The 12,481-nt window shown below is 37.5% G+C and overlaps 1 protein-coding gene across 1 annotated transcript in view; it reads right to left on the reverse strand.

Annotated features, from left to right (window-relative positions):
* Positions 1-12,481, reverse strand: part of DTHD1 (death domain containing 1) — a 64,509-nt gene that overhangs the window by 15,647 nt on the left and 36,381 nt on the right. The window contains exon 8 of the mRNA XM_073012474.1: positions 10,971-11,215. Coding sequence (XP_072868575.1) covers positions 10,971-11,215 — 245 coding nt within the window. The remainder of the gene's footprint in view (positions 1-10,970; positions 11,216-12,481) is intronic.

Consider the following 12,481-nt stretch of genomic DNA (forward strand, 5'->3'; position numbering starts at 1 on the left):
CTAAATTCATGTCTCTATTTTCATTTTTTACCTATTAATGGGCAAAGTAGGTGCACTGCATGAAGTTGCCATGAGGGTTAAATGACGTAATGCACATAAAGCACTTCAAACATGCAAGCGCTCCATAAATCTAAATAATTGTTACAATGCATAAGATTTTGCTCAGTATTCCAAGTAATTTTGGCAAGAGCAGATGTCCTTGACCCATAAATGCAGCTATGTGGAAGACGCTATTACTTCTTAAAGCAGTTCAACAAATCAAAGAAAGATATACAGCATTGCCAGAACTTGCATTAATAGTAACCTCCTCTCTTTATTGTTCCACTTTTAGATTATAATCCCAACAGGTTTTGTCAATCCACTTTAATCCTGTCCCTATTTATTCCTGTGCCTATTTAACTCTTAGCATAATTCTTTCTAGGTTATTCTAGGAGATTTAAAAAAATCCTGGGCCGGGCACAGTGGCTGACACCTGTGATCCCAGCACTTTGGGAGGCCAAGGCGGGCAGATCACCTGAGGTCAGGAGTTCAAGACCTGTCTGATCAATATGGTGAAACCATGTCTCTACTAAAAATACAAAAATTACCTGGGCGAGATGGCAGGCGCCTGTAATTCCAGCTACTCGGGAGGCTGAGACAGGAGAATCGCTTGAACCCAGTAGGCAGAGGTTGCAGTGAGCCGAGATCGTGCCACTGCACTCACTCCAGTCTGGGCGACAGAGCGAGACTCTGTCAGAAGAAGAAAAAAAAAAGGAAAGAAAATTCCTGATATTTTGTTTTGGTTTGGCTTTTCAGATCATAGCTAGAAATAGTTTTTCCAACAGAAAGAGTAATCTGAATGTTTCTGGGAAAGGCCTGGGCAGCCACACACCAAATGTCTCCCTCCCAGGTCTTGCCACAGTGTATGAAATCCTATTAGTCATTCCTTTAAAGTCATGAAAGGCTTCTGCTAGATGGAGCTGCTAGCTGGAAAGAAAACAGGTAAGGCTTCTGTCAGCTATTAAAACTCCACCTTCAATTGCTTTTTCAATTTCCCCAGCATGTTTTCATTTATTCATTAAAGAGTTAGGCAAAACATTATGGAATGCATCCTCGGGGAAGGGATTAGAAAATTGAATGAGCAGTGCTCTCAGTCCTGAGGAACTCAGTCTCAAAAGCAGACAGTAATACCATGTTAGGAGTGCTGCCATTGAAATCAGACAAACTTGGCTTCAAACAGTAGCTTTGCCATTTCCCCTTGGGGAAAACCTCTCTATGCTTCAGTTTCTTAAATGAAGAAACCTTTATTTAAGGTTTTTCTTTTTTTTTCAATAAATAAGTTAACGTGTAAATGCTTTGTCAACTTACAAGCAGGAAATAATTTAGTAGGTATTTGTTGTTATTATCATTACCATGATTTTTATATAAATAAAAAATTATAATGGACCATAGCTTTACATATATATATATAATTATATATATAATATATGTAATATATATTATATATATGTTATATATATATTCAAAGTGCTCTAGTTACAGATACAGTGTATCTAGTTACAGATACAGATACAGTGCAGTGTCTAATACTGCCTGGAAAATTTAAAGTCGTCTTCTAAAGAGGGTATAATAGGGTTAAGTGTGGAGTCATTGCTGTCACAATGGCAGCCCGTGGGAAGAGTCTTGGAAGGAAATGAGGCTTTAAGTAGAACTGGAGCAAAATACGTTAGTTGGGGAAATGTAATATAAAAAGGTTATGACGATGAGCTGTGGGAGTTTGTAATGGGCCCTATATGCCATGCTAACTGGCTTGGACTTTTGATCAATAGACATCCAGTGAGGAGTTTTGGAAGAGTGATAAAATCATATTTGTTTTAGAGAAAAACCAAACTGTCAATTGTGAGGAAGGCAGCCTAAAGCAGATAAGGGAACTGGTGACAGGCCTCCAAGGAAAATGTTGCTATCATCTATGTGTTAGGGCAATATTAGAGGGACTGAAGATGAAATGCAAGTTTAAACAACACTTCCAAAGTAAAATCAACAAACACTGTATTATATCACAGGACAGTAGCTCAAAACAGTGTACTGAGAGCAACCTTGGAAATCCCCTTCACGACTTCCTCTATCTGCCAATATTCTCCTGCCACCCAGTCCCACGCACATTCACTCTATTACCAAGACCTGTTAATCTCAAATTCTGAATCTCTCTCCAACTCTGTTCTTTTCTTGCTATCCTTACTGTCATGATCTTACATAGGCTCTCTCCCTCTCTTCTATGGACTATTTCATTAGCTCTTTATTTTACTATTGCTAAGCTCATCCATTTCTAGTTTATCCTTATAGGCTGTTGTAGTAAAGTTGCTGACAAAACTTGATCATATCACTCTCCTAGTTAAAATTTTCCAATGGCTTTCCAATGGCTTGAGCCATTACTCAAAAGATAAAAGATCAATTTAATTATAAACAAACCAGATACCTATGTCTCCATCCTTAATTATGGCCATACCAGTTTCAAGAATACCAGTAGATGAGAGATTTTGTTGTTTACTCAAAAACTAAGGGTCTTTGGTTTGCATGTGCTCTCTACGTCATGAAATCAATCACAGTTTTTTGGTGAATTTTGACACAAAACTTGTTTACCACAATTACAGTATCATTTAGCTAACCTAAGTAAGGAATTAAAGGCCCTCCATAATCTTTCCCCAACTTATTTCCAACATGACATTTCCAAATCTTCCCCTGAAGAAGCACAGTTGCATTCATCATCCTTTCTCAGAACACATCTTGTGCTTGACCACTTCAAAGTTTCTACTCATGCCATCTCTCTTGTGTGAAACTCCTTGCCCCTTTCTCTCTTCCTCTCCAGATCCTAAACATTCTCTGCAATCATTTTGCTCTCTGAAGCACCCTCTGATCACCTCAGTCCACAGAGATCACCCCCTTCTCTGAAATGCCCTAGCATTTAACATCTTACTATTCATTTGCAATTAACAATCCGTTCCTGTCTTTTGTTATTGCTGTATTGTTGTATTCAATTATTATTTATCTCTTGCTTTGTTTTATAACTTTTAAAGTGTTTATACTTTATTTCCTAAACTGGACTGTAATTTCCTTGAAAACTAGAACTTTGGCTTCTATTATTATTATTATTAGGCCTTACACAATATCTTGTAGGTATTAAGCACTTTGTGGTTGCTAATTAACATGTTGACTAATACAATACATCTACAGAAGAAAAAATAAAACCAAAAACAGTTGAAGTTAATGAACTAAAATCTATTTGAGTTAATAAGCATAACTTTTTACTTACTAAATGTTATAATTTTAAGAGAATAAATGCATACACATCAATGACTTTTTAATTATTAAATCTATTTAAATAGGCAGATATATGTGTTCTTCCTTTGTAAAAGAAATAGCAAAAGCTCTATGACAATACAGTGACCAATTCCTGTTTAGTTATACTGCCCTCCAAGCAGAGGAAACCTTATCTTTTAAAGTCAAGGGTTGAAGGAAGAAGAAGGAGGGAGGGGTTAAGAGGGACCAGAGGAGGAGAAAGGAGAGAAGAGAGGGAAAAAAGAAGGCGCAGAGGAAGAGATAAAGGGGAGGAGAGTGGAGGGGAAAGGAAAAAAAATGGAAGGGGAACAGTAGAAAGGGATAGGGGGAGGAGAAGGGAAAGAATCTTCTCATTCAACTGGTGGTCAAAGTACTTTCCAAAACGGAACACAGGATCCTGTTTCTGACTAAACCACCTTTGTTCATGTTCCCCTCGTGTTCCTCTTAGTGACATGGTCAAAACAGTGGCTTTGAAGGTCATTCTGGTTGCCTGTAGGTAAGTGGGACTGCAGACATGAGGATAACATGTGAGGGAGACGCATGGAGTGCCAGAGTTCTCCCTTCTCCATCCATCTTTCTCACTGGAAAGAGTGAGAAGATTTTGGAAACTTTCAGGGGTTAAAAAAATTAACATAGTATTTCTACTTACCAAGATCCTAGTGGCTTTCTTCTATAACTGATAGGGGAAGGGACATGAAGCACCAAATATGGTATTGGCATTAACTCTAGTATAGAAAGCATGACACTAGGTTATGGAAAACTTAAGAAACACCATGTGGCCACTATTCCTTCAAAAACCACAGCAAGAAAAAAACAAAACAAAACAAAACAAAATCCTGATTTTTTCTTATAAGACATTCTTCTAATGTGCTCTTCCAGTCTCCTTTTTGAAATGCCTAGCAATAACATAATAAGTTTCATTTTATCCTTGAACCCTGATATAATTTTGTCAAATTAGTGCAACTGAGAAGTCTGAGTAGAATTAAAATGCTTATGGATGTAAATATTTTTAATGGTTCAGAATCATCTCATTTATCTAGTCAAAATTGCTTTGGTATTTTGTATTGTTGGAAAAAATAATATAGGAACAACATTACCCCTAGCAGAGCAGTGAGATGGTAACGAAATCCAGTGGTGAAAGTGGCGATTCCGACCAACTGATTCCTGCACTGCTATCTGCCTGCTTCCTGCCTTTGACACAGCAAGTTATTTAATGTGGTGAGAAAGAAAGTGTTGAAGCTGTATCATTATTTACTAGAAATCACATGTCAGGAGTTCAGTTTAAAAAAAATAATAATCCAGGAAGTTCAGGCTAAGCAAAACTTGGGTCAACAGGTCGCTTACATAAATACGTGGGTTAGATTTTACTGGGAAACTGCAGCCTCGAATAGGTGACAGCAATCAGATCTGCAGCCCTTCTTTCCTTCCAAGCAAAACCTCCAAGTAGGAGGAAGGAGTCAAAAGCAGTCACAACCCAAGCTAGCACAAATAAGCAAACGACCTGCAGTCACCTATCTGGTGTGACTTCAGACGCAGGCACACATGCACACACGCACAAAATATTCTCTCCACTCCCTTCCACCTAAAAAACCTTTGAGAGTTTTTTTGAAACTTGCCTTGTTTTTGCCAAAGTACCATTATGTACGGTGTGAACTGAATTTACTTGAACATTTTGTGAAAGGAGAAAGGCTGAGGCACAACTTAAGAAAGATATAGGGGTGAATCATTATTCTTTTCAGCCACATATTTTCAAATATATTGTTTATAGGATCATTTTCAGAAGATTATATGCAATATGAAGTGTCACCAGGACGCTTCCTATCTTACAAACCTCATCATCTTCTGTAGCCCTCACATGCACGCTGACCATCACAGCCTTCCTTTGAGTCCTTGACTTGAAACGCATGCCCATCTGGGAGTCTTGGAACTTGCTGCATCTCCCACTTGGATGCTCTCCTGGCCATATAGGAAGGTTCTGGTCTCCTATTGCTCCTCAGCCCAGTAGTCCCCTCCACAGTGAGGTCTTCCCAAGCTATCCCACCTACCAATTCACACCACGAATTCTGTGTCCATCTTCTAATGCTAATTTATTTTCTTCTTTGGCACTTCTAACTTTCCTCCTTATATTTTTGGTCCATAAAATGCAAGTTATATTGATATATACATATTCACTCATGTTTATCGAGCATCTCACTTACGCCTGACACCATTCTAGGTACCTGTGATTTGGCAGTGAACAAAAAATGTTCCCCATCTTCACAGAGCTTACTTTCTAGTTATGGAATAGAGGGTTTTTCTGCAAGAAATGTACAAATGAAGAAATCCATGTAAAAATGGAGAAATGATTTAGAGGAAAAGAAATAGGGCAGATTAAAGAGGATTAGGAATGTCAGGTTGTAGGGGTAAGAGTAGATTGCAACATTAGAGTCAGGATAAACCACAGAGAGAAGGTGAAGTTTCAGCAAAGTGAAGGACGTAAGGGTAACAGACATGCAGGTATCTGATGGAAGAACATTCCAGCAAGGGGAATCACTAACACAAAGACCTAAAGCAGAAGCAGGTGTGGCATATTCCAAAAACTCAAGAAGGTCACTGTGATTGAATAAGTGAGGAGGAGAGTAGAGCAGAGAAGGCCCTGGAGTCAGTGAGGGCCAAGTTCACACAGAGCCTTTATTCGGAAGGAAGCTGGGAGCCACTGAAGGGTTTGGAGCAGAGGCATGAGATGATTTGACTGATGCTTTAAGGCAGTAGGCCCCAACTATTTTGGCACCAGGAACCAGTTTCATAGAAGACCATTTTTCCATGTTGGAGGGATGGTTTCAGGATGATTCAGGCAAGTGACATTTATTGTGCACTTTACTTCTATTATTATTATATTTTAATATATAATCAGATAATTATATACCACAATGTAGAATCAGTGGGAGCCTCGAGCTTGTTTTCCTACAACTAGAAGATCCCATCTGGGGTGATGCGAGACAATGACAGATCATCAGGCATTGGATTCTTATAAGAAGCACACAACCTAGATCCCTTGCAGGTGCATTTCACAGTAGGGTTTGCACTCCTACAAGAATCAAATGCCGCCACTGATCTGATAGGAAGCAGAGCTCAGGCCGCAGTGCAAGCAATGCAGAGTGGCTGTAAATACAGATGAAGCATTGCTCACTTGCCCACCATTCACCTCCTGGTTCCTAATCAGCCACGGACTGCTACCATTTCATGGCCCAGGGATTGGGGACCTCTACTTTAAGGGATAACTCTGCCTCTGAGTTGAAAACATGCCATAAAGAAGAAAGGGAAGCATGAGACCCTACAAACCAGAACACTACTATACATTGAGGCTTTGGGATACACTGTTTGGTGAATTAATTAATATATGAATGAATGAACGACAGAGGCTGTAGAATAAGAGACACAGAGATCCTCACAAGTATGAAGTAACAGTGATACGTCTTCTCATCTTTATGAATCAGATACAGTATATTTACATCACACTTTATAATTTTGTGTGTGGTTCTATGCCTATATACATATATGCAAATATTTGCTGTGTGTTCTCTGTGAAGCACTTTTAATTTGGACAAATACCTTCACCTGTTTTATGCTACCTGTATAAATACGCACACAGTGTCATGTTCATTAATGCCAAGCTGTTGCTATATTAGGCTGCTTCCATTTCCTGAAAAATAGCACATTCTAATACTGCTTAGTTGAGGTGAATTTTTTAAAATCTGAACTTTATGAAATAAGTCTCATCTTGCAAAAATAAAGGTCACGGTTTCAATTCCCATTTAGTTACACAAGTTTGAACAGAAAAAAGTTCCCACTGCCACAGATTCTTTTTCAACCCGACAAACTTATTTCTGAAGACTTTGGGCACAAGAAAGGGCCCAGGGAGTGAATTTGGAAAGCCCTATACAAACCCATCTGGGATAAAAAGAAAGCACAGATGGCCTATTGGCAGTAGATTCATCTATGAAAGGCAGCAGACATTTAAATGTACTATTTTTAAACATGCCAATATAGTTTCAGGATTATCAATTTCAAGGCTGAGTAATTGTAAGGTTTGCAGAAATTATCTTGTTCATCTAGTTAGTCACAAATATTTATCAAGCATGTACTATCTCTCCCCACTGGCAATAGAGAGTTGAGTGGGACAGGGTCTGTGCCTGCGCAGCTTATTGAATGCATTCTCAATTTTGATAATGTCACCCTTGGGGAGAGAAAATTCGTCCCTGGGTGAGACACAAAAAGGCTTATTCTTTTAGATGTATAAAACACAGATAAGTATGTAGTATATAAACAGACACACAATATATCTGTGGTAATAAAATTTCACAAGGAGGGGTGATTAGAAAAAAATATTTCAGGAAAAAGACTCCCTGAAAAACCATTACAGCAACAAGGGAAGGAAACAAGCAAGTGGTTGTCATGAAATATGGTAACTACAGTGATAAGGAGAGTACAAAACGCTGTAGGTCCATGTACCAGGAACACTTAACCTGCTACAAAGGAGGAGTGAGGGAAGGCTTCCTTGGAGAGGTTGCACTTAAGCACCAATGTGAAAGAGGTTCAGTAAGAATTATTCAGGCACATAGGTAAGGAATGGTGTGTTAGAAGCAAAGCAGAGAAGAAGCTGATGCAAAAGTACTGGACTACCGTAAACACAGACTTTTACTGAGGAAAATCTACACAAACCCCTAAATTATCTATGTTGGCTAATTCGGCTTGACTAATTTGGCTACTTTTATAAAGTCAGGTAACAGAGAAAACACTAATAAGTGAAAGCTGAATTCCTGTCACATTTTTGGACTTCACGTCTGTCCTCTCTGACATAAGGGCCCTTCTTTCCATGGTCTGCCATCATCTCAGTAAGGCCCTTACCCCATCTTGCCAGAGAATTCCAACCACCCCTGGCTTGTCTCCCTTTCATCCTCTCATGGCAGCACAGCAAAAACATGGTGCTCGCTGGAAGTAACGTGCCGGCTGAGCTGCCTGGAGAGCAGCCCTTATGTACCCCTCTCCACTCCAGATCTTCATGTTGATCCACATCGATGCCTTAGCGTGCCAGTTAAGAGTTTGTAGAATCAAGCTCTAAACTATGGAACAGAGAGAATTTGAGTATTCCTTCAAGTCAATAGTTCTTAAACTTTTAGAATCTGGAGAGAAAACTATAGACCTCCCCTTATTCATCAAGTCATAGATATTTAGGGTGCCTGCTATGTGCCAGGCACTTTTCTAATCACAGAAGAAGGAACCTGGATAGAATAGACAGGGTCCTTCATTCACAGAGTTTGCTTTTTAAAGAGGCAAAGAAAAATAGAAAATATATGAACATATAAATCTAAAAAAATCAATGATGGGTGTTAGGAAGTAAATCGAGAAAGGGTGACAAGTTAAAAAGTGACTTCAGATTGGGAGATAAGGGAATAAGAATAACAAGTGACATCTGAGCTGAGGCCTGAATGATAAAGAAGCAGCTATGGAACTATCTCAGGGAAAAGTGCCGCATGTATAGGTAACGGCCGTATGGTGCAAAGTCTTACAGTGGAAATGAAAATGCACAGAAGCAAAACTGATAGTAGATGTACACCAGTTTGGCTATACTGTCATGAAAGTATCATTTTCAGTATCAATGGCTTAATCAATTCCTCTACTTATGCATGCTTCCCAGGGACCCCGGGATCTCCTCAAAAACAGCAAGTAAAGTTAATGTCACCAGGAACATACTGAGGGCTGCTTTCAAGTTCACTGGTTGGTGTTCAGGTCATATAATTTGTTAAATATTTCTAATATTATCTCTATACTAAAGCATAGTACAGACATCATACATCAAATGTGAACCTAGATGCCCTAAAATCCATCTTGTATCTTTGACTAGTAATCCTAGCTTTATGTGCTAAAGAAGTGACAACATCATAGCCATTCAACACACAGGAAGCAGATTTCTTGGGTCTGAATTTTAGCTCTGCCATTTACTTAGCCATGAGAACCTGGGCAAGTTGCCTAAAATGTCTGTGTGTCAGTTTCCCACAAAGTAAGAACAATTATGTATCATAGCACTTTTGTGAGGGTTTAGTGATACAATGCATAGAAAGTATTTGCAAGGCCTTTGGCATATTAGACATTATTACAATGGTTATTACACAACTTGTGAATTCCTGCTAAGCTATGCTTACCACCCCAGTCAAATGCACTGTATTTTCTCCCCCTAACTTGCCTTTTTTCTTCATTTCCAGTGGCTGAATTTCCACCAACTTACAAAGCTCAAATAAAATGTCACAAATACCACAAACTTTACTGGTTACAGATTGTGGAAAAGCCACTTCCCTTCTCTGAACAACTATTAGTACCATCTAGTACCAACTGTTAGTACCACTGCTTATATAATCTAAATATAACTTCAATCAGTTACTATCTTACAACGTAATTTTGTGTATATGTTTTGTGTACTTGTTCACTGGATTATAAATTCATTTACAGAAGCACTATTCCATAGAAATATAATTTAAGATACATATATAATTTAAAATATTCTATTAATAGTAACTAAAATGTTTTAAAAAAAAGAGGAAGTTAATTTTTATATATTTTATATAACCTAGTATAACCAAAATGTAAATTTACCATGTAGTCAATATAAACAAATTATTAATGAGATAGTTTATATATTATTTGTACTGAGTCTTTGAAATGCGGTGCATATCTTAAACTCACTGCCCATCTCAGTTTAGACTAGCCATATTTCAAGTGCTCCATAGCCACATATGGACAGTAGTGACCATTCAGAACAACAAAGCTTTAGGGCATGTATTATCCTTTACAGCTCTGTATTTATCACAAAGCCTAGCGCAGCACATCCCCTATTTCAGAAGTTCAATATTAATATTTGCTAAATTACTTTAATGATTTATTTTAAATCAGAACAAAATCTAACCACATGGTAAACACATTTCTGCTAGTCATACACACAAAAAATATAAACATGGGAAAGTGATTTTAGCTTTCTTTAAAGAATAAGAAGTTTGTTTTTACCTCAAGATTAATGAAGTAAATTTTTCAGTTATATTTCTTATTAAAAATGTAGTTTAGATTCACCAAGCCCTGTTTCACTGAAAGAAATTGTAATACACAGCAATAAAATGTATTTATTTGTGTGTTAGACATGTTCAAAGAAATAATTTAATCCTACTTTCTGACATGAGTAAGAATTTTAGGCAAGTATAACTCATGAAACAAACACGCAGAATATGGTAAGTTTCAATGTAAATATTTTGAGGTCATTTTGCTCTTCACCATGACTTTTCCCTAAAATGATGTGCTCTGAAATGCATTTTTTTCATAAATGATTTTCCAGTGACTCAGAGGCAGTTACAGAAAATGAATGACATTATTTTCATAGTTAGCAACAACATGCTGTGAGGACCAGACCAATCTGAAGCATTCTTGTTAGAAAGGCTGATACGAATAAAAGGAGAAATCCTAACACGTTTTCTGATACTCTAAAACTGGACCTACCTACTCCTTCTTTATTAACTCTCTTCTTACCTTTTCTTTTAACTGTATGTGTCTCTATGCCTGCAAAACTGATTGTGTTACAGAATTATAAATAAGCAACAAAATGTAATAATTAGAAAAGTAAAATAACTCACCTTTGGCAATTTCAAAGGTAATTTGCAAATTGGCAACTGAGAATGGTTTTCATTAGTTACGAGAGATTGATTCAAGTTGGGGACTATCTTTCCCTTAGGTACTTTGTAAACGACAATGGTGCCTTTATAATGAGGGCAGCTATAGTTTCCAAATTCGTCCACTTCTTTGATTTGGAGTTCCAGCCTAGGTTTTCTTTGCAAGTGAAAAATAAGTGTGTAGTCTTTTCCATAATCTTTCCCATTACCTAAATAGAAGTAAAATGCATTTATTACCATTGAGATGTCTCACTTTGGGAGGCCAAGGCGGGCGGATCACGAGGTCAGGAGATCAAGACCATCCTGGCTAACACGGTGAAATTCCGTCTCCACTAAAAATACAAAAAATTTGCCGGGCGTGGTGGAGGGCGCCTGTAGTCCCAGCTACTGGGGAGACTGAGGCAGGAGAAGGGCATGAACCCGGGAGGCGGAGCTGGCAGTGAGCAGAGATTGCGCCACTGTACTCCAGCCTGGACTCCAGAAGGAGACTCCATCTCAAAAAAATAAATCAATTAATTAAAAAAAAAAAAAAAAAGATGTGTCACTTTGTGTTACTTAATTTTTAAAAATCCAAATAATTATTTTACTTTAAAAATATGACTAAAACTTTTGTGTATCATTATCTTTTGTCAAAACATAACTTGACAAAGGAACAATAGGCAGAGACCATATGGATTGCTCAAAAGATTTCTCATCGGTTGTTGGGCCAGGTGCTCTCTGGCTGCTTCTAAATCAAATAATCTTTAGCTTTTCTTTCTCTCTTCCATTTTGATATAACCAGAAACTACTAGAAATATTCAGCTTTTGCAACATTTAGAAAATTATTTTCACCCGTTGAGAATTATCTTTCTCCTTTCCCCTAACTATTCATATTGCGACCTCACAATAGACATTCCAGAACTGCACTCTCCTATAACATGTGGCAATTTAAGTTTAAATGAAAATTAATGAACAGTAAATATAATTAAATTTAACTCCTCAGTCTACCTACATTTAAAAGTCTCAGTGACAGCATAAGCATAAAGGCTACCATAATGAATAGCACAGACGTAAAACATTTCCACAATTGTGAAAATGGACAGTGTTGATCTAGAACTTTCAGGTGTGATAGTTATTGAATTTGTGTTACTGAAATTTCTATGAAAACCTGACGGATTCTCCTAAAATGATAATATACAAATGTTTTATCAACTCCTTACTGAAAATTCTAGAGTTTTTGTGAACATAACATTTCACTCATTGGGGTTTTACCATGACAATCAGAATATTTTACCTTGTTATTTCAACAGCAAAATAAACACTACCATGTTTTCTAAGGCAATATATGTCTGCATCAAAATTTGTAAAACTTGTAGGAAGATATAATGTAGCATTTAAGATAATATGCCTTGGATGTATAGATCTAGGTTCAAGTCCAGCCTCTATGATTTGTGTATTCTGTAATATTTATCTGTTAATATTTGTCCATTGTTTTT

This window comes from Chlorocebus sabaeus, chromosome 27 (genome assembly GCF_047675955.1).
Source record: "Chlorocebus sabaeus isolate Y175 chromosome 27, mChlSab1.0.hap1, whole genome shotgun sequence".
NCBI classification, from domain to species: Eukaryota; Metazoa; Chordata; class Mammalia; order Primates; family Cercopithecidae; genus Chlorocebus; species Chlorocebus sabaeus.